We start from the raw sequence: 23,811 nt of genomic DNA, 5'->3' as shown, positions 1-23,811 counted from the left end.
CTTGGACTTACATACCGCTTTACAGTGCTTTACAACCCCCTCTAAGCGGTTTACAGAGTCAGCCTATTGCCCCCAACAATCTGAGTCCTCATTGTACCAACCTCAGGAAGATGGAAGGCAGAGTCAACCTTAAGCTGGTCAGGATGAAACTCCTGGCAGTGGGCAGAGTTTGCCTACAAACCTGCATTCTAACCATTGTGCTATCACTTGGGAAAGAAGCCTCGGATTTGTTTGGTCTTCCTTATTGGAACCTTGACACCTATATTTTCCAAGTAGCTGGAAAAAAGTCCTACCCCTGACAAATAAATATTCTTCCTTCCCAAAAGGTGACATAGATCAGGGAGAAGCAGGAAAAGATTAATGAGCCATTGAGAATTGAACTGTTGGCAGCTGGTAGTCAGCAGAAGTAGCCTACAGTACTGCATTGTAAAAACTGTGCCACCATGGCTCTTATTAAGTGAATGAATGGATGCTAAAGAAAGCTGAAATACTGGGATATTTGGCTACCATAGTTGTTATTTGCTTACAGAGAAGTACCCCACGTATCTAGAGCAGTATTCTGCAACTTTCGTAACTGTAAGATAAGTGGACTTCCGTTCCCAGAATTCCTCATGGTGAGTGCGGAATTTTGGGAGTTGAAGTCCACAAAATCTAGGGTTGAAAATTGAAAAACACTCCTCTAGACTAGAGCAGCCATGTCAAACTCGCGACATCACATGACTTGCCACATATCATGACTTTTCCCCCATTGTTAGCAATTGGGTGGGCTTGGTTTCCTTGTGATGCATCTGGCCCGTGGGCTGGCAGTTTGACATGCCCGCTCTAGAGGATTTCGATGCTTGGCACCTGGTTCATATTTATGATGGTTGCAGTGTTCCAGGGTCATGTGACCCCCTTTTGCGACTTTCGGACAAGCAATGACGAAGAGGAAGCCAGATTCACTTAACAAAACTATTACAAACTTAACAACTGCAGTGATGGCAAGAAAGGTTGTAAAATGGGCCAAAACTCACTTAATATCTCTCTATCTTACCAATTGAGCTTAAATGGACTCCAGAAGATGGTAGAGGACAGGAAGGCCTGGAGGAACGTTGTCCATAGGGTCGCGATGGGTCGGACACGACTTCGCAACTAACAACAACAATCTTACCAATGGAAAATTGGCGCTCAATTGCAGTCAAAAGCCGAGGACTACCTGAATGGAGCTAAGTGTTTGTGCAATGATGAGGTTAGCTAATTTGGTAATAAAACATCTGCAAGAAAACTACCAAGCTCAGAGAGAACGAAGGAGCCCTCATTTCAACCCTGAGCTACAAATGTTCTCCAAGAAAAATGTAATCTGGCTCAGTAAATGGAAGGGATGATTTTTATTTTCTTTTATGTTATACTTTATTTTATAAATAAAAATAGGATCAAAAATCACATGAACCTTTACCTAGGTCATCGATAGGCATTTTTTTCCCCATGCCAGTCTCTGTCTGGCCCTCCAGAAGATTTCCCGATTCCAAATGAAGTTGGTAGAATTTCTCTTGGATCTGCCATTCAGGTGCCTAAAATTAGACACAGGCAGCAAATCTAACTCAAGGTCACTCAAGACACTTAGAAGGATTTCTCTGGAAGAAACAAAACTTAAGAAATGAGAGCATTAAAATAAGATTCCTGCTTTACCCAAACATCCCACAAACTTTGGCACAGAGGAAACCAGATTTGCCTCAAAGGACGTGGGGTCAAATATGTGAGATTTCAGAAACATGACTTCTTCCCTCCTGGACCTGCTTTTGAAGCCACGTTGATGGCAAACCTTTTAGAGACCGAGTGCCACACTGCAACCCAAAACCCACTTACGTATCATTGGTGCCGAGTGGGCGTGACCCATTGGGTGGGCGTGGCTGCGGTGGTAACGGCAGACTGGGTGGGACTAAAAAGTTCAATCAATCAATTCCAACTTTGCGAGATCTTTCCGCGCCCCCCCCCCACCAAGAAGTTGAAATTGATTGATTGAACGTTTGTGGGGGGGTTTTGCACACAGTGGCGGAGGCCTAAAGTGAAAAGGTTTTATAAAACCCAGCTGAAAGCCTAGGACTGACGGCGTAACGTGAGTGCCCACTGAGAGGGCTCTACGTGCAACCAGTCAGAAATGGTGTCGGATCTCCATGGTGTGTATGTTTGTAGGGTGGGGTTGGACCAGATGACCTATAAGCAGTGCTTTTTTTTTGAAAAAGAAAAAGGTGCCGGAACTCACACATGTCATACAACCCACCTTGCCTACCCTACAAGGTTCCATCTAAAAAAGGTGCCGGAACTCCGTTCTGAGCGTTCTATGAGAAAAAAAGCCCTGCCTATAAGGTACCTTCCAACTCCGTTATTCTATGTCTTATTCTATGTTTTTTTTCTTTTGTAACAGCCTCTATGAAAAAAAAAGAAAAGAAAAGGAGGGCAACAAGACGCTTTTGGAGAGGACACGTCAGCCTCTCACGGAAAATTCAGCCTTTCTCCTCTCGTTACCTTGAGCACCTGCGTTGCACAAGGCATCCACCAGGGGGCTCCCTCTGCCAAACGATGGGAACACAGCTGGCTTTCCGGAGGAGGAGCAGAGAAGGAAAGGACATCACAGCCTCTCTAGGACGCTGCACTCTGTCTCCATCATCCTTTGCTGCAGGTAAAAAGAAAAAGGGCTGCGGGGATGTCTTGCAGGGGAGACAGCCAGATGTGGCCCTAAGGGAGGAGAAGGTGGGGGTCTCTCTTCCCATGCAAAGGGAGGCGGAGGGTCCTCGCCCTGGAGGAGGGAGGGACACATGCCAAGTCCTCATCCAAGTTCAGTCTTCTGAGTCCCAAGAGTGGGAGAGCCCAAATCCCATGCTCCCCAGCATCCCCTTTCCATTCACCCAACAGGCCATTGGGGTGGGGAGGGGGAAGCTGAGTACAAGACCAGCCTTGTTGCTCCCTCCCGGACGAAACTCAGGATTCCCAGGAAAGAGATGGAGACTGAGGAAGTCCTTCCCGCCTGCTTTTCTGGGAACAGCTGGAGGTGGGGTGGGGGAAGAAGAAGGAAGATTTGCCTTGCAAATCTCAAGCAAGAGATAAGAAAAGCTTTGCAAGACAGAAGACACCCGGTCCGGATTCGCACTAGGTGCTGGATGAGGCTGAAAAGAGCCAAATCCTTCACAATGAAACCTGTCTTGGGAGGGGGAGTGAAGCAGGACAGTATCTCCAGACCCTGTTTGGGGGTGAAGTTGGCTCCTTCCTTTGGCTGACCCTTTTGGGCTTCAGGGCATGTTGTGTGAACCTGCCTGCATGTAAGAGTCTGGCTTGGCTCCCCAAAAGTCAGTCCTGAAAAAGGGTAATGGAGCATCCTAAGCCAGGGACATGCTCTTGCCTTTCATTTGAGGTGAACTGAAGTTTCATGGTTTGCTAATTTGTTTGGAGTTTTGATATGTTGTGTGAAACCGGCTTGGAAGTGAATGTAGGTTTAGTATTTTTTTTCTTTGTGAAACAAAATAGAAAATGCTCCAAATACATTTATTCAGCCTTCCAAATCCTTGTTGGAAGTCAAATTCTAGAGTGCAGAGACGAGCAACAAGATGATTGGGGGAGCGGGGAGGGGGGGCTGGAAGCTAAACCTTATAAAGAATGGTTGCAGGAATTGGGTATGTCAATTTTAATGAAAAGAAGGACTAGGGGTGACATGTTAGCAGTATTCCAATATCTAAGCCTATTCTCCAAATCACCAGAAGGCAGACCTAGAAACAGTGAATGGAAACTAATCAAGGAGAAAACCAACCTAGAACCAAGGAGAAATTTCCTGACAATTAGAACAATTAACCAGTGAAACCTTCAGATGTTCTAGATGCTCCATCACTGGCGGTTTTTAAGAAGAGACTGACCAGTTATTTGAAGAAAAAGGTGTAGGGTCTCCTGATTGAGTGGGGGGGAGAATGGAATAGAACGGGGGAGTGGAGTGGAGTACAATAGCAGAGTTGGAAGGAACCTTGGAGGCTTTCTAGTCCAACCCCCTACTCAGACATGAAACCCTATACCATTTCAGACAAATGATTGTCCAGTCTTTTCTTAAAAACACCCAGTGTTGGAGCATTCACAACTTCTGGACACAAGTCGTTCCATTAATTAATTGTTCTCCTTAACTCTAGATTGCTTCTCTCCTTGATTAGATTAGGGTTGGATTAGAAGACCTCCAAGGTCCCTTCCAACTCTATTATTCAGTTCTGTTCTGAATTTATTTTCTTTTCCATCTTAGACACACAAACTGGAAGCCATTTGTACGCATGTATAGATAAAATGATGTCTCGGCTAAAGAGGGCTGAATGTCTAACTATCACCACAGCTGCAGCAAGAGAAACAGTCCTTTGAATGAAAAGTTGCTTGGAGATTCACATAAGAGGCCCTGGACCCATTTGGCGTTGCGTGACAGGACAGAGAAAGAATGGAGACCCAACCTTTAGCAAGTGAGGGAACTGGAAAAGGCCTTTCAGCTGTTCGGCCTGGGCGCTGTTCGGAGACCTGGGCAAGAAGTGGGCAGAAGATGCTGGAAGAAGACACCATCGTCCCTTCAGAAGTTCAGTCCTGGAACTTCAGGAGCGTCCGATATCAGGCTTCTGAGGATCCCCGAGGACTTTGCAGCCGACTCCATGACTTTTGTAATCAATGGTTCAAAGCAGAAAAGCGCACCAAAGCCCAGATGCTGGACCTGGTTGTTCTGGAGCAGTTTCTGGCCCTTCTGCCCGTTAAGATGGAGAACTGGGTGCGAGAGTGTGGAGCAGAGACCAGCTCCCAGGCGGTGGCCCTGGTGGAAGGCCTCCTCTTGAGCCAGGCAGGGGAGCAGAAGGAGCAGGTGAGAGACCTTCACTCTGGGAGCCCAGAAGGGGATGACTGGAATAAAGAATGTGGTTGAATTCTTCACCCCTCCCTTCCAGAGTCCCAAAGCTGCTTTTTTTACGAGGCAACTAGTCTTTCTTTTCTTTTCTTTTTTTTGAAGATGTTTCTCTTCTCATCCAAGGATCTTCTTCAGCTCTGATGGGATGCTGGGGAATGGAAGGATTTTTACTCCTTGCAGACAGCTGGTTGTTTGCATTCTTTTAGAGTCATTGAGGCAACTTGGAGGTTTATTTGTGTCCTCAGCATCAGCTGAGTGGTGCAAATGGGTGTGGAGCTGAAAGGATTGTATATTACACTGGAGATAGATGATGTTAAACAGCCCTCTCTCAATGGAGGGGGAGGGATATGACATCATCTATCTCCAGTCTACAACACAGTCCTTTCAGCAGTTCCAAGAAGGCTCCACACTCATTTGCACTACTTAGGTGATCTTGAGGACACAGATAAACCTCCAAGTGGCCTCAATGTCTCTAAAAGAATGCAAATGACCAGCTATCTGCAAGGAATATAAATCCATTCCCCACCATCCAGTCAGAGCAGAAGAAGCTTCTGGATGAGAAGTGAAACAGCTTCAAAGAAAAACAAGAAAGTCCAGTTGCCTCGTGAAAAGCACCTTTGGGACAAACGTACCTGGATGACTGAGAATCTCCACAGACATATCCCTACTAGGGGTTTCTGGAAATCATAATAAGTGGAGATGTTTCACTAATTCTTGTAGGATACTGTTTCATTACCTGTTATATAAAATTGGTGACAGACATTCGTTTCTTATTTTCCAGCCTCACTGATAAAATTTGGAGGCTTTCAAGAATCCACTTTGTGTTGTGTGATGTCCACTAATTCTTCCTTTCTCCTGTCTCCTGTTTCAAGTCTTTCACAAACAACATCAGAGGTTCTGAGCGAAAAAGGAATCCATCAAATTCTCCTCAGGAGTTGTTTTTGAGGAGCATTTCTCTGGAAGATCCAAGTCTGGACACCTTGGGAGGTAATCAAAGGTCCTCAATTCTCCAGAAAGTCCCAAACTCCTCTTCTGTAAAATGTCTCTTCCTATGTTATTAATTATGCTTTTTAAAATTCTGTTTTTCCTCACAGGGAAGACTCCAGTGGAGTTGTCGACTCTGTATGGTGCAGCTGAGACAGTGGTCGAACCTGCAATTCAAGTAAGAGGAGCAAATTCACTAATCAAATAGAATAACAGAGTTGGAAGGGACCTAGTTCATCTATGTCAGCGGTAGGGAACCTTGGCACTTTTATGACTTGTGGACTTCCATTCCCAGAATTCCTGAGTCAGCTTGGCTGGTGTAGGCCAAGCCCCACCCAAGCAGGAGACCCTATACAATTTTTGACAGATGGCAGTCCAGTCTCTTCTTGAAAGCCTCCAGTGATGAAGCTCCCACAACTTTTGAAGGCAAACTGTTCCATCAGTTGATTGTTCTCACTGTCAGAAAATTTCTCCTTATTTCTAGATTGAATCTCTCCTTGATCAGTTTCCATCTGTTATTCCTTGTCTGGCCTTCAGGTGCTTTGGAGAATAGGTTGATCCCCTCCTCTCTGTGACAGCCCCTCAAATATTGGAAGACTGCTTTCATATCACCCCTGGTCTTTCTCTTCACTAGACTAGCCATGCCCAGTTCCTGTAACCGTTCTTCCTATGTTTGAGCCTCCAGTCCCCTAATCATCTTTTGTTGTTCTTCTCTGCACTTTTTCTAGAGTCTCAACGTCTTTTTTGAACTATGGTGACCAAAACTGGATGCAGTATTCTAGGTGTGGTCTTACTAAAGGCTTACTTATTAGATTCAAATTCTCCCTTTCCTTCAGGAAGTCACAATGGTATACAGAGCACTCTTTCCTTCCATTCTCTAAGAAAAGTGCAGAGAAGAGCAACAAAGATGACCAGAGGTTTAGAGGCTACACTGTACAATGAATGATTGTGGAAACTAGATATGTCTAGTCTAGCAAAACAAAGGATTGGGGTGACATGACAGCAGTCATAGCGAAGAGGGGATCAAGCCATTCTCCAAAGCAACTGAGAGCAACAACAAAAGTAGCAAATGGAAGATTATCAAGGGGAGAAGCAACCCAGAACTAAGGAGGAATTTCCTGACGGTGAGAACAATTAATCATTGGAACGGCTTGCCTCCAGAAGCTGTGGATGCTCCATCAGTGGAGGTTTTCAAGAAGAGATTAAACAAATATTTCTCCAGAATGGTATAGGGCCTCCTGCTTGAGCAGAGGGTTGGAATAGAGGACCTCCAAGGACCCTTCCATCTCTGATACTCTATGTTTCTATAATTCTTTCTTCTTCCGGCTTGGATATTTTTGTATTCCTGAGAAACATGGTATGGGAATAGAAGATTCAAGGAGCTCTCAGTCGCCTTAGGCCCCTCTGAGGTCTATTGTTTGGATATATTATGGATTGTAAAATCTACCTTGAGATTTATATTAAGAAATCTTTTTTTAAGACCAGTACTTACTGTAAGTCCCCCCTCTTATACATACTTATCCTACTATTAGTTTACGGACACTCTTGAGTCCTTCAAGACATAAGAGTATCAGATGGGCAGCAAGTGCTAAACTGCACCTATTCTTTTTGTAATTCTTTGACCTGGAATTGTGCAAGATTGTTGAAAAATAAATTACTCAAATAGCGCAATACCATTTTTAAAAAGCCTTGTCTACAACCAGCGAAAAATTAAAAGATAAGGCAGAAGGTTAAAATCCAATGAAGGTAGCCAAATAGAAAAATCTCTAAGTAAAAATTGTCATGCATGTAATCAAAGAACTTTTGGCTTGCAAAATAATTTCTAATCCTCTGATTCATGTCTGGATTTGGAGGCCAAACTATCCTGCTTTGTAAAATTTCCTTCAATCCTAGGAATTTTTCTCCGTTTTCTCTTCCTCACTTCAGCCAATGACTCAAATAGATGATAGATGAAATGATTGATTGATTGATTGATTGATTGATTGATTGATTGATTGATTGAGATAGAAAGAGAGAGAGACAGAAAGAAAGAGAGAGATATATATGAGAGAGTGATGTTAGATAAATAGAGATGAGAGAGAAATAATAGAGACGGACAGACAGATGATAGAGATGATAGATAGATAGATAGATAGATAGATAGATAGATAGATAGATAGATAGATAGATAGATAGATAGATAGATAGATAGATAGATAGATAGATAGATCCATAAGGAAACTAGGATTACTTTCACTGAATGGCACTGAATGTCTTGCCACGTCAATCATTGATTAAGCTTGCCTGAACTATTTCTTCACTCAAAGGATTTTCATCTATTTTTATCATCTAAAACTTGGAATCCTACCAAGCGCAGCCATTCAACTTAGTGCATATCTTTGCTTTGGGAATTTGTACATAATGGGATAGACCTTACAAATCCTCCTTGACCTTTTTCAGTTCTTTGTTTCCTTGTGCAGGAGGGTCTTGTGTCCTTCGAGGAGGTGGCTGTGTATTTCTCCAAGGAGGAGTGGTCTCAGCTGGATTCTGACCAAAAAGCGCTCTATTGGGAAGTCATGCTGGAAAATTATAGGAATGTGGCCTCTCTGGGTAAGCAAGTTTGCTACTCGCCCGTCAGAGAGTTTAGTAATTAAATGCCATCCACTTTTTCTTATTAAAAAGTCTCCAAACAGATGTCATCTCTAGCCTTTTTCTATTCCAAGGAAGTTTATCTATCTATCTATCATCTATCCATCCATCATTATCCATCCATCTATCTATATCTGTCTCTCTGTCTATCTATCTGTCTGTCTGTCTATCTATCTATCTATCATATTCATCATATTCATCCTCTCTATTTGTCTGTGTGTCTGTGTGTCCATCCATCTGTCTCACCCACCCACCCACTCTATCTATCCATCCACCTATTCATCTGTCTCTGTCTCTCCCTCACCCACCCCCAGCCATGTGATTTTGGGAAGAGAAAATTGGAAATATTTGGGGCAGGAAGAAAATAGACAAGTTTCAAATTGGATTTATTTCTCATGGGTCTCTGCTGGTTATTGACCACCCCCCTTTCCAATAAATGTTAGGTTTTCTCCTAAAACCTCCCTGAATGTTTCCTCTGATGTTTCCTTTACTGCTCTTTATGTTGAATGGTTTTTCTATCTGTAATGATGGCATTTGGAAGTCCTAATAGTGTTATAGGGATTTGGCTATTAGAGAATTGGGCCCTCTGATGGGACAGGTTCTCAAGTAATGGGACCTTCCACTCCAGGGGTTCTTCCCACCCACCCACCCCCAGTTTTCTCCAAGGCTTCCTTTTGTATGTTCTGCCCGGAAAATGCAGGGGCATCTAAGGATGAATGAACATACCCCGTCTGAGTACTATTTTTTTTCAGTGCAGGGCTCCCTCCCTGAGGTGAGTTCCCAGGTTCAAATCCATCAGCATGTCCAGATTGAAATTAAACCAATGGGTCCCCGATCGTCAAGCCCATTATTAAATAGAGGTAGTTGTCAAAAATCCCTCTTGCTTCCTTGGAACTGAATCTGAGCAGTAGACCAGACGGTGCCCCACCTCAAAAGTCTAAATCAGAGGTCCCCAACTTTTCTTGGTTGGCGGCCTGGAGGGAAAAGGAGGGGCAGGTGTCTTCCCCGGGAGTGAGGATGTGCAGCCTCCTGAGCTCCGGCTGGTGTATTTGAATGCCAGGTCGGTCGTTAATAAGGCTCCTCTCGTTCGAGACTTGGTCGAGGGTGAGCAGGCTGACCTGGCTTGCATCACGGAGACCTGGTTGGGCCCAGAGGGCGGTGTTCCTCTGGTTGATCTTTGCCCACCAGGTTTCCGGGTGCTGCACCGGCCTCGGGCTCAGGGTAGGGGTGGGGGAGTGGCTGTTGTTGTGAGGGAGACCTTGTGTCCGCGGGAGGCCACCGTTCCCCAGACAGTCGGGTGTGAGTCTCTCTTTTTGAGATGCGGCCCTGGTGCGCAGTTGGGCTTGCTGCTGGTGTACCTTTCGCCTAGTCACGCAGCAGCAGCCCTGCCTGAGCTGCTTGATGTCCTCTCTGGGCTGGTGGTTGAGTTCCCGAAACTTATAGTTTTGGGGGACTTCAACCTACCATCGCTGGGAGGATCATCTGAGTTGGCTCGGGAGTTCATGGCTTCCATGACGGCCATGGACCTGACGCAAGTAATTACGGGACCGACTCATGAAGGAGGCCACACCCTTGACCTTGTTTTCTTGTCTGGACGGTGGTTAGATGATCTTGGTGGGGGCTCTCCAATTATTATGCCCCTGTCATGGACCGATCATCATCTCCTGCGGCTGGTCTTCCGTTTTGCCACCCCCCGCCGTGGGTGTTTGGAACCACTTAAATGGTACCGCCCCAGACGCTTAATGGATCCCCAGAGGTTCCAGGCGGCGCTGGGGTCCCCACCTGCCTCCCTCGCTCACAGCTCGGCCGAGGCCTTAGTGGAAGCCTGGGAAAGGACGGCCACTGAGGCCCTTGACCGAGTTGTACCCTTGCGGCCCCTGACCCGGTGCAGATCCCGCCGGGCTCCATGGTTTTCTGCGGAGCTCCGGGAGATGAAGCGTCGGAGACGGGGCCTAGAGAGCGGTTGGAGGTCCAGCCGATCCGAACCCGACCGATTGCGACTAAGAGCCTATAGTAGGTCTTATCTCGCTGCAATTAGGGAGGCGAGGTCCAACCACTTCGCCACCCTTATTGCGTCCGCAGATAATCGCCCGGCTGCCCTGTTTAGGGTGACTCGCTCCCTCCTAAATCAGGAGGTGAGGGAGGATCCCTTGCAGGGACGTGCCGAGGAGTTTAACCAACATCTGTCGGACAAAATCGCTCGGATTCGGACCGGTTTGGACTCTGACTGGGCAGAGTCTGACGATCAGGACACGGGTGGTCTTGTCGATATCATCTGGGAGGAGTTTGATTCTGTGACTCCGGAGGAAGTGGACAGGATCATGGGGAGGCTGAGCACCACCACATGTTTACTGGACCCGTGCCCTTCCTGGCTGGTTTATGCAGCCCGGGAGAGGACACGCAGCTGGTTCCAGGCAGTTATATCGGCTTCTTTGAGTGAGGGTATCTTCCCCGCCGTCTTGAAGGAGGCGGTGGTGAGGCCTCTCCTCAAGAAGCCTGCTCTGGACCCGGCTGTATTGAACAACTTTCGTCCTGTCTCCAACCTTCGCTTTCTTGCGAAGGTTGTTGAGAGTGTGGTGGCGCATCAGCTCCCTCTGGTCCTGGATGAAGCGGATTATCTAGACCCGTACCAATCGGGTTTCAGGCCCGGGCACAGCACGGAGACGGCATTGGTCGCGCTGGTGAATGATCTCTGGAGGGCTCGGGACAGGGGGCATTCCTCTGTCCTAGTCCTATTAGACCTCTCGGCGGCTTTCGATACCATCGACCATGGTATCTTGCTGCGGCGTCTCAGGGGATTGGGAGTGGGAGGCACAGTTTTACAGTGGTTCTCCTCCTATCTCTTGGGACGTTCGCAGTCGGTGTTGGCAGGGGGGCAGAGGTCGACCGCGAGGTCTCTCATTTGTGGAGTTCCTCAGGGGTCGGTCCTCTCGCCTCTCCTGTTCAACATCTACATGAAGCCGCTGGGTGAGATCATTCGTGGCTTTGGAGTTGGGTATCATCAGTACGCTGATGATACCCAACTTTTCTTTTCGACCCCAAACCACCCCAGTGATGCCCTCAACGTGATGTCCCGTTGCCTGGAGGCGGTTCGGGTCTGGATGGGGAGGAACAGACTCCAGCTCAACCCCGACAAGACTGAGTGGCTTTGCATATCTTCATCCCGGGTTTATTCGGACATTCCACCTCTAGCTATGGGGGGTGAATTATTACCCCCCGTAGATAGGGCTCGCAACTTGGGGGTCCTCCTAGATTCACGGCTCACCTTGGAAGATCATATAGGAGCCGTGACTAGGGGGGCCTTCGCACAGGTTCGCCTGGTGCGTCAGTTGCGGCCCTATCTTAGCCGGGATGATCTATGCACGGTCACTCATGCGCTCGTGTCCTCTCGTCTGGACTACTGCAACGCTCTCTACATGGGGCTGCCCTTGAGGACCACTCGGAAGCTCCAACTGGTACAGAATGCAGCCGCGAGAGTGGTGTTGGGAGTCTCCCGATACTCCCACGTTACACCTCTGCTCCGTGAGCTGCATTGGTTGCCAGTTGTCTTCCGGGTGAGATTCAAGGTACTGGTAACGGTATTCAAAGCACTCCATGGCATGGGGCCGGAGTACCTCAGGGAACATCTGCTGCCGGCATCAAGCTCCCTGCGCCCTGTGCGTTCCCACAGAGAGGGCCTCCTCAGGGTGCCACCGATCAGAGAATGTCGATTGGTGGCCCCCAGGGGGAGATCCTTCTCTGTGGGCGCTCCGGAGCTGTGGAATCAGCTACCGGTAGAGCTCCGGACGGCGCCCGATCTTCGCTCCTTTCGTCGCGATCTCAAGACATTTCTGTTTGTACAAGCCGGCCTAGCCTGAGGGGGGTGTGTTGGGGTTGTTTTATCTTTCGCTTTTTAATTTTTCTGGGGGTTTTTAGCGTTGTATTTATATTGTTTTTAACTAGGGCAATTGTTTAATCTTTTTTAATGTTTGTATTTGCTATTTTATTCTGCCCTGTGAACCGCCCTGAGTCCTCAGGGAGAAGGGCGGTATATAAATGTTATTAAATTAAATTAAATTAAATTTATACGGTCATGCACACATGCAAATGGGGCTACGTGGACAAAAAACAGTCACAGCAACGCTAAGGTCCATGTGATACTCACGACAATGTTAACACCCATGTTACACGGTAATGCTAAGGCCCACGTGACGCTCACCGTGATGCTAGCGCCTGCATGATACTCGTGGCAACACTAGCGCCCCAGCAATGCTCATGGTGATGCTAACATGAGTGGGAGGGTGCGCGCACACACACACGTGCACACTGGCAAGGCACTCATGTAGCCCGGTGGACAACAGAGATGGCCCGGTAGTGGGCCACGGCCCAAAGGTTGGGGACCCCTGGTCTACATGATTGTAATAAGTGAGCATATTTGCAGCTCATGGTTGAAATGAGGGACCCTTGGTGCTTTCTGAGCTTGGTTGTTTTCTTACCGATGTTTCATTACCTAATCTGGGTAACATCATCAGTGCCAGTAAGGAGTGAGAACAAACCCTACTCCTTACTAGCACTGATGATGTTATCTAGTTTGGGTAATGAAACATCTGCAAGAAAACAAGTAAGCTCAGAGAGCAGAACCCCTCAGGTTTTTCATTCTGCAGCATGACCCCAACATCAGCTCTTATATCAACCCAATTGTAAGGAGCTGCCTCAGCTAAGCCACCCAATAAAGCAGAATTCTTGAAACAGGCATTGTCTCAAAAGGAACTTTTATTAGGGGCTAGTGATAGCAGGGAAAACAAGACGAGGTCTGAGGAAAAACCTGTGGAAGCAAAGTAATAAAAGCATTATTCAATACTTCTCCCCCCAGAGTCCAGAGTTCATTTGAATTCCAGCCAACCCACAGGTGGAATAGTGTTTTAACTGGCTTCTTTGGCACATTCTTTCAAGGTCTCTCTCACTTTCATTTGCTTCTGGCTCCAAGCGCAACCATCTCTCAGATAAGGGTGATACATTCCATCCCCTGCACCATAGCAGGACAGTGCAAAGTATCCCCAAGTCATCCCCCTTCCCAACAGAATGGCAGGCCACAAAGAAAAGTTACAGATTCAGCAATAGGCATAAGGAAACAATTATATTCTTTGGGGACCTGACACCGATACCAGGCATCGCCAACATGTTTTGAACATACCCTGATAGCCACAGGCAGAAGAATCACAAAAAGAGCTAAAAGGAAGTAGAGAGGGTGGGGGCATAATTAATGTTCAAATAAGAGATGCAACAAGGAGGGGGCTTGATCCTATTTTCATCTTTATGTCAACTTTTCTTTTTTTCTTTTTTTTCTGCTCCAAGGAGGTGATAAATGGAAGAGGATGGATTCTGGCCAAGAATCAGCAGCTGCATTGCAAAAAGGCAGAATGAAACATACAGAGACATTTTTTGGAAAGCAAAGTTCTGAGGAAAAACAATTAAAGAGGGAGCTAGAGAAATGCTCTACTTTACCACATGTAGCTGTCAGTGACTTCTCTGGCAAAGATGATCAGCCAGAAAAAGAGGCTTGTGCAAAAATACCTACAGACGAATCAGGATTATACGACTGTTGCGGAAGCCACACGATAGAGAAACCAAATGAACGTGAAAAACGTTTCCAAAGGACCTTCTCGGTTACTTTGCCTCAGAGAATACAAGGAGAGAAACCATGTCAATGTCTGGATTGTGGAAAAAGCTTCAGAGACTCAAATTATCTTACTTCCCATAAAAGGATCCACACAGGAGAAAAACCGTACAAATGCAGAGTATGCGGAAAGGGTTTTGGTTTTCCACAAAACCTCACTTCCCATTTTAGGAGTCACACAGGCGAGAAATCATATGAATGTCCCAAACGTGGAACGACCTTCACTCAAAAATATCAGTATACTGTACATAACCGATACCACACTGGACAGAAACCATATAAATGTACGGAGTGTGGAAAACACTTCACTAATTCAAGTTCCCTCGCTTACCATAACAGAATCCACACTGGAGAAAAACCATATAAATGCCCGGAGTGTGGAAAGAGCTTCAGAGCTTCAAGTTATCTTACTGCTCACAAAATGACCCATACCGGGGAGAAACCCTACAAATGCAAGAACTGTCCAAAAAGCTTCAGACGAAAATGTCAATATATTGTACATAACAGAATCCACACTGGGGAGAAACCGTATAAATGTGTGGAGTGTGGAAAATGCTTCACAAATTCAGGTAATCTTACTGCTCACAAAATGATCCATACCGGGGAGAAACCCTACAAATGCAAGAACTGTGCAAAAAGCTTCAGACAAAGATGTACTTATATTGTACATAACAGAATCCACACTGGAGAAAAACCATATAAATGTCAGGAGTGTGGAAAGGACTTCAGAATTTCAACTTCTTTTATTGCTCACAAAATGACCCATACCGGGGAGAATCCCTACAAATGCAAGACCTGTGCAAAAAGCTTCAAACAAAGATGTAATTATATTGTACATAACAGAATCCACACTGGGGAGAAACCATATAAATGTGTGGAGTGTGGAAAATGCTTCATAAGTTCAAGTTATCTTACTGCTCACAAAATGATCCATACCGGGGAGAAACCCTACAAATGTAAGAACTGTGCAAAAAGCTTCAGACGTAGATGTAATTATATTGTACATAACAGAATCCACACTGGAGATAAACCATATAAATGTACAGAGTGTGGAAAATGCTTCACTAATTCAGCTTCCCTCACTGATCATAAAAGAATCCACACTGGAGAAAAACCGTATGAATGCAAGCAATGCGGAAAGAGCTTCCGTTCTGCAAAAAACCTTACTTCCCATGCAAGGATTCATACAGGACAGAAACCATATAAATGCCAGGAGTGTGGGAAATGCTTCACTAGTTCAAAGTACATCACTATCCATAAAATAATCCACACTGGGGAAAAACCATCTAAATGCTAGGAGTGTGGAAAGGACTTCAGAATTTCAGCTTCTCTTACTGCTCACAAAAATGACCCATACTAGGGAGAAAGTCTACAAATGCAAGAACTGTGCAAACAGCTTCAAACAAAGATGTAATTATATTGTTGTTGTTAGTTGCGAAGTCGTATCCGACCCATCGCGACCCTATGGACAATGTTCCTCCAGGCCTTCCTGTCCTCTACCATCTTCCGGAGTCCATTTAAGCTCACGCCTACTGCTTCAGTGACTCCATCCAGCCACCTCATTCTCTGTCGTCCCCTTCTTCTATTGCCCTCAATCTTTCCCAGCATTAGGCTCTTCTCCAGTGAGTCCTTCCTTCTCATTAGGTGGCCAAAGTATTTGAGTATTAGCTTTAGGATCTGGCCTTCTAAAGAGCAGTCAGGGTTGATCTCCTCTAGGACTGACCGGTTTGATCGCCTTGCCGTCCAAGGGACTCGCAGGAGTCTTCTCCAGCACCATAGTTCAAAGGCTTCAATTCTTTGGCGCTCAGCCTTTCTTATGGTCCAGCTTTCACTGCCATACATTGCAACTGGGAAGACCATAGCCTTGACTATACACACTTTTGTTGACAGGGTGATGTCTCTGCTTTTTAGTGTGCTGTATAGATTTGCCATCGCTTTCCTCCCAAGGAGCAAGTGTCTTTTAATTTCTTGGCTATGTTTAGTTTCAACCCAAGTTTTGCACTCTCCTTCTTCACTCGCAACAAGAGGCTCTTTAGTTCCTCTTCACTTTCTGCCATTAGAGTGGTATCATCTGCATATCTTAGGTTGTTGATGTTTCTTCCGGCAATCTTAATTCCAACTTTTGATTCATCTAGCCCTGTCTTTCTCATGATGTGCTCTGCATATAAGTTAAATAGGCAAGGCGACAGTATACAGCCTTGCCGGACTCCTTTCCCAATTTTGAACCAATCAGTGGCTCCGTGTCCAGTTCTCACTGTTGCTTCTTGGCCCGCATATAGGTTTCTCAAGAGACAAATAAGATGGTCTGGTATGCCCATCTCTTTAAGGACTTGCCACAGTTTGTTATGATCCACACAATCAAAGGCTTTAGCATAGTCAATGAAGCAGAAGTAGATGTTTTTCTGGAACTCTAGCTTTCTCCATGATCCAGCGTATGTTAGCAATTTGATCTCTAGTTCCTCTGCCTCTTCGAAATCCTGCCTGTACTTCTGGTGGTTCTCGATCCACATACTGCTGGAGTCTAGCTTGTAGAATTTTAATCATAACTTTACTAGCATGAGAAATGAGTGCAATGGTGCGATAGTTTGAACATTCTTTGGCACTGCCTTTCTTTGGAATTGGAATGTAAACTGATCTTTTCCAATCCTGTGGCCACTGTTCAGTTTTCCAAATTTGCTGGCAAATTGAGTGTAGCACTTTTACTGCATCGTCTTTTAAGATTTTGAATAGCTCAGCTGGAATACTGTCACCTCCACTAGCTTTGTTGTTGCTCAGCTTTTCTAAGGCCCACTTCACTTCACATTCTAGGATGTCCGGCTCGAGGTCAGTGACCACCTCATTGTGATTATCAGGGACGTTAAGCTCATTCTTGTATAGTTCTTCTGTGTGATTTTGCCACTTTTTCTTAATCTCTTCTGCCTCTGTTAGGTCCCTGCCATTTTGGTCCTTTATCATGCCCATTTTTGCATGAAACGTTCCTTTCATCTCTCCAATTTTCTTGAAAAGATTGTTTTGTTTTCTTCTATTTCTTTGCATTGTTCATTTAAGAAGGCATTCTTATCTCTTCTAGCTATTCTTTGGAATTCTGCATTTAATTGGGCATATCTTTCTTTTTCTCCCTTGCCTTTCGCTTCCCTCCTTTCCTCAGCTATTTGCAAAGCTTCCTCAGACAGCCATTTTGCTTTCTTGCATTTCTTTTTCTTTGGGATGGTTTTGGTTGCTACCTGTTGTACAATGTTGCAAACCTCTGTCCATAGTTCTTCAGGCACTCTGTCTATCAGATCTAATTCCTTAAATCTATTTGTCACCTCTATCTTTTGGCTTCCTACTTTAGCATTCCAATCCCCCATGATGATAAGGACATCAATTTTTGGTGTTAGTTCTATAAGGTGCTGTAGGGCTTCGTAGAACCGGTCAATTTCATCCTCTTCAGCACCGGTGGTTGGGGCATAGACTTGGACTACCGTGATATTGAATGGTTTGCCTTGGATTCGAAATGAGATCATGCTGTCATTTTGAGGATTGTATCCCAGTATTGCTTTTCCTACTTTTTTATTGACTATGAAGGCTACTCCATTTCTTCTGAGGGATTCTTGCCCGCAGTAGTATACCTGATGGTCATCTGAATTAAATTCACCCATTCCTGTCCATTTTAGTTCACTGATACCTAAGATGCGATGTTTAGTCTTGTCATCTCTTGTTTGACCACGTCCAGCTTGCCTTGATTCATGGATCTTACATTCCAGGTTCCTATGGAGAAAAAATCTTTACAGCATTGGACTTTCCTTTCACCACCAGACATATCCACAGCTGAGCGTCCTTTCGGCTTTGGCCCAGTCACTTCATTCTTTCTGGCTAGCCCTCTGCTCTTCCCCAGTAGCATATTGGACGCCTTCCGACCGGAGGGGCTCATCTTCCAGCGTCATATCGTTTTGCCTTTTGGTACTGTCCATAGGGTTTTCATGGCAAAGATACTGGAGTGGGTTGCCATTTCCTTCTCCAGTGGATCACGTTTTGTCAGAACTCTCTGCTATGACCTTTCCTTCTTGGGTGGCCCTGCATGGCATAGCTCATAGCTTCATTGAATTACGCGAGCCCCTTCGCCACGACAAGGCAGTAATCCATGAAGGGGAATTATATTGTACATAATAGAATTCACATTGGGGAGAAACTGTATAAATGTGTGGAGTTTGAGTAATATTCAGCATTTGTCCATACAGAGCCCTGAATATAATCTTTCTTGGAACACCCACCTCTCAATTTATTGGCCTCTAGAAGTACCTAACATAGTTACATAACAATGACTCTAGCCTTTGACTACTCTCTTTTTGCCACTTAATTTACCTCTCAATCATTGAATATTAATTACCAGGGCTGTCAACACTTTCATTTCTGCAATAGCGGTGAATATCTGTAGCTTGGGTGTGGGATCAGGATGAAGGTTTCTTCTCCGAGCTTCTGGGTTGGTTTCTGAACATTTCGTTACCAGGTTAGGTAACGTCTCCAGCGGAGTTTAGGGGATGTCAGGGTTAAGTGTTTATAAGGGCTTCAGGTGTGGGTGTCGAGAGGGTCACAGAAGAGCAACTAAGATGATCAAAGGCCTGGAGACTAAAATGGCTGCAGGACCTGGCTTTGGTGAGTCTAAGGAAAAGAAGAAACAAGAGTGACGTGATTTCAGTATTTCAGAGGCTGCCACAAAGAAAGGATCAAATTATTCTGCAAAGCACCAGAGGACAGGGCAAGAAACAATAGTTGGAAACTGATCAAAGAGAGAAGCAATCTTGAATTAAGGAGAAAGTTCCTAACACTGGGGACAATTAACCAGTGGAACTGCTTGCCTTCAGAAATCATGGGTGCTCCATCTCTGGAGGCTTTTAAGAAGAGACTGGATAATCACTTGTCTGAGATGTTATAGGTTCTCCTGCTTGAGCAGGACGCTACTCTATTCTTGTGATGGATCAGGTGTGAGTCATCATTGAGAGGCTTGTGATGGGGAGCAATTCCATCAACAGGCACATTGACCTACAACCAGCCTATGAACTCAGAATCCAAATAAACCACAAAGCCAACCAAAGAGAGCACCGACCCTCAACCAACCCATGTAAGTCCCCCAGACGTTCAACTCCCAGTGACCCTGACCTGATGTAGCCTCCGCATCTCAAAACCCGTCACAAGACCGTCTCTTGACACACCCACACATGAAGCCCTTATAAACAAGGACACTTAACACTGACATCCTCTAAACTCTCCTGAAGATGTTACCTAGCCTGATAATGGAATGTTCGGAAACCAACCCACAAGCTCAGAGAACGACCTTCGCCTTCATCTCACTTTCAGTTCTCTTTTATTTAGTCTTCTGGCTTCCTCAACTCTTGGGATGATAAAAAAAAAAACACCATGCCAGCTTTAAACCAAGGATGGGCAATCTCAGCTTTGCTGTCATGCAATTTCTTGAATAAAAGTCTCTTGGTTTTCATTCTTTTAAGGACTAATCTCCAGAATTGTTTTTATATAAAGTTTCAGTCTCATAGCTTCATTCTTCCTTTTTTAAATGCACTTTTTACTCACACAGCGCACGACAGGAATCCAGACAATATTCCCAGAGTTACAATGTCCAAGATTAAAGGTTTTCCTCTTTAGATTCCCAGTAATTTTCCCCATCTCATGACGAAACTATGGTTGAATTGGTGGTTTGGGTTGAAATCCAGCCCCGTAGATCTTTAGGAATTCCATCCAAAGCAGAGAGATTCTGATTTAGAAGGGAGTTTGAACCCCTTCTGGCTTTTGGCTGATTACTTGACTCAGTTGGCCATGGGTGCCAAGGGAAACCCTGTCTTTAAAAAGACATAAGAACTCGAGCTGAATACCCCCTCATATTTTCTCTACAACAAATGCCCTGTGAGTGGTTTACCAAAAGCGAATGACAGGCCAAAAGTCACCCAGCTGGCTTCCATGCCTAAGAGCAGAGTTTCCCAACCTTTCGGCATTGGCGGACTGGAGTGGGTGTGAGGGGAGAAAGAAGGGATGGTTTTCTGGGAGGGGTTAGCCCGTGTGCTCGTGCATGAACACCTGCAATGTTTGCAGCGATGCGTGAGTGGAGCCATGTACACTCATGACACTCGCACGAGTGGGGCTGCTAATGCACAAGTGGGGTGACAAATGCCTGTGATGCTCATGCGAGCGGGGCCACAAATGCCTGCAATGCTCACAAATACAGCCACAAATGCCTGGGGTGACACTCACATGAGTGTGGTTACAAATGCCCGTGGCTCACATAAGTGGGGCTGTGAACACCCATGACACAACACTGGTCACATGAGAGCTTGAAGATGTGCAGCCCAACCAGCCACACAAGTGGCCTGGTGGTCAATGGGCCGCAGTCTTGTGGTCCATGCGCCGCAGGTTAGGGACCCCTACCTAAGGGGAACTAGATCTCATGGTCCGCCCATTTCAAATCCAGCACCCAAATCACTCATCATTTATTATTTATTTATTTATAAAATATATAGGCTGCCCATCTTACCTCAAGGTAACTCTGGGTGTTACCTCAAGGTAACAGTGGGGCCGCGAACACCCACAACACAAGTAGCTGGGAAAAAAGTCCCACCCCTGAAAAATAAATATTCTTCCTTCCCAAAAAGAGAAATAGATCAGGGAGAAGCAGGAAAAGATTAATGAGCCATTGAGAATTGAACTGCTGGCATCTGGTAGTCAGCAGAATTAGCCTACAGTAAAAGGTAGTTTCCCCCGCACATGCATGCTAGTCGTTTCCAACTCTAGGGGCCGGTGCTCATCTCCATTTCAAAGCCGAAGAGCCAGCGCTTGTCCAAGGATGTCTCCATGGTCATGTGGCCAGCATGACTAGACGCCAAAGGCACACGGAGCGCTGTTAGCTTTCCACCGTAGTGGTCCCTATTTTTCTACTTGCATTTTTATGTGCTTTCGAACTGCTAGGTTGGCAGAAGCTGGGACGAGTAACAGGCGCTCACTCTGTTACGCGACGCTCAGGATTCGACACGCCAAACTGCCAACCTTCTGATCGACAAGCTCAGCGTCTAAACTGTGCCACCATGGCTCTTATTAAATGAATGAATGAATGAATAAATGAATGAATGAATGAATGAATGAGTTAATAAGTGCTAAAGAAAGCTGAAATACTGGGATATTTGGCTACCATAGTTGTTATTTGCTTACAGAGAAGTACTCCAAGCATCTAGAGCAGTATCGAAACTTTCATAATTGTAAGATAAGTGGACTTCTGTTCCCAGAATTCCTCATGGTGACTGCAGAATTTTGGGAGTTGAAGTCCACAAACTCTAGGGTTGCCGTGATTGAAAAACATTCCTCTAGAGCAGGCATGTCAAATTCGCGACATCACATGACATCGTGCGACATATCACGACTTTTCCCCCATTGTTGGCAATGGAGTGGGTTCGGTTTCAGTGTGATGCATCTGGCCCGTGGGCTGGCATTTTGACATCCCTGCTCTAGAGGATTTCGATGCTTAGCACCTGGTTCATATTTATGATGGTTGCAGTGTTCCAGGGTCATGTGATCCCCTTTTCTGACTTTCGGACAAGCAATGACAGTGAGGAAGCCAGATTCACTTAACAACACTATTATTAACTTAACAACTGCAGCGATGGCAAGGATGGTTGTAAAATGGGCCAAAACTCAATATCTCTCTATCTTACCAATGGAAAATTGGAGCTCAATTGTGGTCAAAAGCCGAGGACTACCTGAATGGAGCTAATTAATTTCAAGTTGCTTCTCTCTTTGGTTAGTTTCCAGCCATTGTTTCTTTTTCTTTTTTTGTACAAGTTTTGGTGGTTGGGTACAAAAGTAAACGATTGCAAATAACAAATTATTTGTAAATAACTCAAGTTGCATCAACAAAGATTCCCTTTCTGATTCCCTTAGTTTTGACATTATCCAATTAATACATTTCCAATTGTGACATAATCGATTAGAAAAATTTTCAATATATTTTCACTTATACATATCCATATCCTGTTTTTAATTTTTACCTAATTGAAATAGAATATCCCAAAATAGCCTGTGAGTTCTGACAAAACGTGATCCACTGGAGAAGGAAATGGCAACCCACTCCAGTATCTTTGCCATGAAAACCCTATGGACAGTACCGAAAGGCAATGCGATATGACGTTGGAAGATGAGCCCCTCAGGTCGCAAGGCGTCCAATATGCTACTGGGGAAGAGCAGAGGGCTAGTACTAGTAGCACCAGAAAGAATGAAGCGACTGGGCCAAAGCCGAAAGGGACGCTCAGCTGTGGATGTGTCTGGTGGTGAAAGGAAAGTCCGATGCTGTAAAGAATTTTTCTCCATAGGAACCTGGAATGTAAGATCCATGAATCAAGGAAAGCTGGATGTGGTCAAACAAGAGATGACAAGACTGAATATCAACACCTTAGGAATCAGTGAACTAAAATGGACAGGAATGAGTGAATTTAATTCAGATGACCATCAGGTATACTACTGCAGAATCCCTCAGAAGAAATGGAGTAGCCTTCATAGTCAATAAAAGAGTAGGAAAAGCAATACTGGGATACAATCCTCAAAATGACAGAATGATCTCAGTTCGAATCCAAGGCAAAATGGCAGGGACCTAACAGAGGCAGAAGAGATTAAAAGAGGTGGCAAAATTACACAGAAGAACTATACAAGAATGAGCTTAACGTCCCTGACAATCACAATGAGGTGGTCACTGACTTCGAGCCAGACATCTTAGAATGTGAAGTGAAGTGGGCCTTAGAAAAGCTGAGCAACAACAAAGCTAGTGGAGGTGACAGTATTCCAGCTGAGCTATTCAAAATCTTAAAAGACGATGCAGTAAAAGTGCTACACTCAATTTGCCAGCATATTTGGAAAACTCAACAGTGGCCACAGGATTGGAAAAGGTGAGTTTACATTCCAATTCCAAAGAAAGGCAATGCCAAAGAATGTTCAAACTATCGCACCATTGCACTCATTTCCCATGCTAGTAAAGTTATGCTTAAAATCCTACAAGCTACACTCCAGCAGTATGTGGATCGAGAACTACCAGAAGTACAGGGAGGATTTCAAAGAGGCAGAGCAACTAGTGATCAAATTGCCAACATACACTGGATCATGCAGAAAGCTAGGGAGTTACAGAAAAACCTCTACTTCTGCTGAGCGCCAAATAATTGAGGCCTTTCAATTATGGTGCTGGAGAAGACTCCTGTGAGTCCCTTAGACTGCAAGGTGTTCAAACTGGTCAGTCCTAGAGGAGATCAACCCTGACTGCTCTTTAGAAGGCCAGATCCTGAAGTTGAAACTCAAATACTTTGGCCACCTAATGAGAAGGAAGGACTCACTGGAGAAGAGCCTAATGCTGGGAAAGATTGAGGGCAATAGAAGAAGGGGACGACAGAGAATGAGGTGGCTGGATGGAGTCACTGAAGCAGTAGGCGTGAGCTTCAATGGAGTCCAGAAGATGGTAGAGGACAGGAAGGCCTGGAGGAACGTTGTCCATGGGGTCGTGATGCGTCGGACACGACTTCACAACTAACAACAATACATTGACTGCCTTAAGGAGAACTTTTCTGAGAAGGGAAAACAATCAACCAATGCAAAGGAAAATAAATAAAGGTTAATCTTTTATAAATTGTAT

The 23,811-nt window shown here is 45.2% G+C and overlaps 2 protein-coding genes across 2 annotated transcripts in view; one reads left to right on the top strand and one right to left on the bottom strand.

Annotated features, from left to right (window-relative positions):
* LOC308661729 (zinc finger protein with KRAB and SCAN domains 7-like) overlaps positions 1–23,811 on the bottom strand; it is a 375,370-nt gene that overhangs the window by 165,891 nt on the left and 185,668 nt on the right. The gene's annotated exons all lie outside the window — the stretch shown is intronic.
* On the top strand, positions 3,280–15,583 carry LOC308661730 (uncharacterized protein). The gene is made up of 6 exons (XM_081316898.1): positions 3,280–3,388; positions 4,256–4,849; positions 5,764–5,878; positions 5,986–6,053; positions 8,335–8,464; positions 13,838–15,583. The coding sequence occupies exons 2-6, from the start codon at positions 4,442–4,444 to the stop codon at positions 15,454–15,456; spliced, it is 2,340 nt and encodes a 779-aa protein (XP_081173024.1). The 5' UTR covers positions 3,280–3,388; positions 4,256–4,441; the 3' UTR covers positions 15,457–15,583.

This window comes from Vipera berus, assembly GCF_964194415.1.
Source record: "Vipera berus genome assembly, chromosome: 2".
NCBI lineage: Eukaryota > Metazoa > Chordata > Lepidosauria > Squamata > Viperidae > Vipera > Vipera berus.
The sequence above is the reverse complement of the archived record's forward strand: the minus strand, read 5'-3'. Positions and strand labels throughout refer to the sequence as shown.

What these genes read in the sequence shown, in the direction of transcription:
- LOC308661730 (XM_081316898.1), top strand. Translation starts at nt 4,442, where the DNA reads ATGGAGACCCAACCTTTAGCAAGTGAGGGAACTGGAAAAGGCCTTTCA. An exon ending in CAGGGGAGCAGAAGGAGCAG is followed by an intron (nt 4,850 to 5,763) that starts GTGAGAGACCTT and finishes TCCTGTTTCAAG; the next exon opens with TCTTTCACAAACAACATCAG. An exon ending in AAGTCTGGACACCTTGGGAG is followed by an intron (nt 5,879 to 5,985) that starts GTAATCAAAGGT and finishes TTTTCCTCACAG; the next exon opens with GGAAGACTCCAGTGGAGTTG.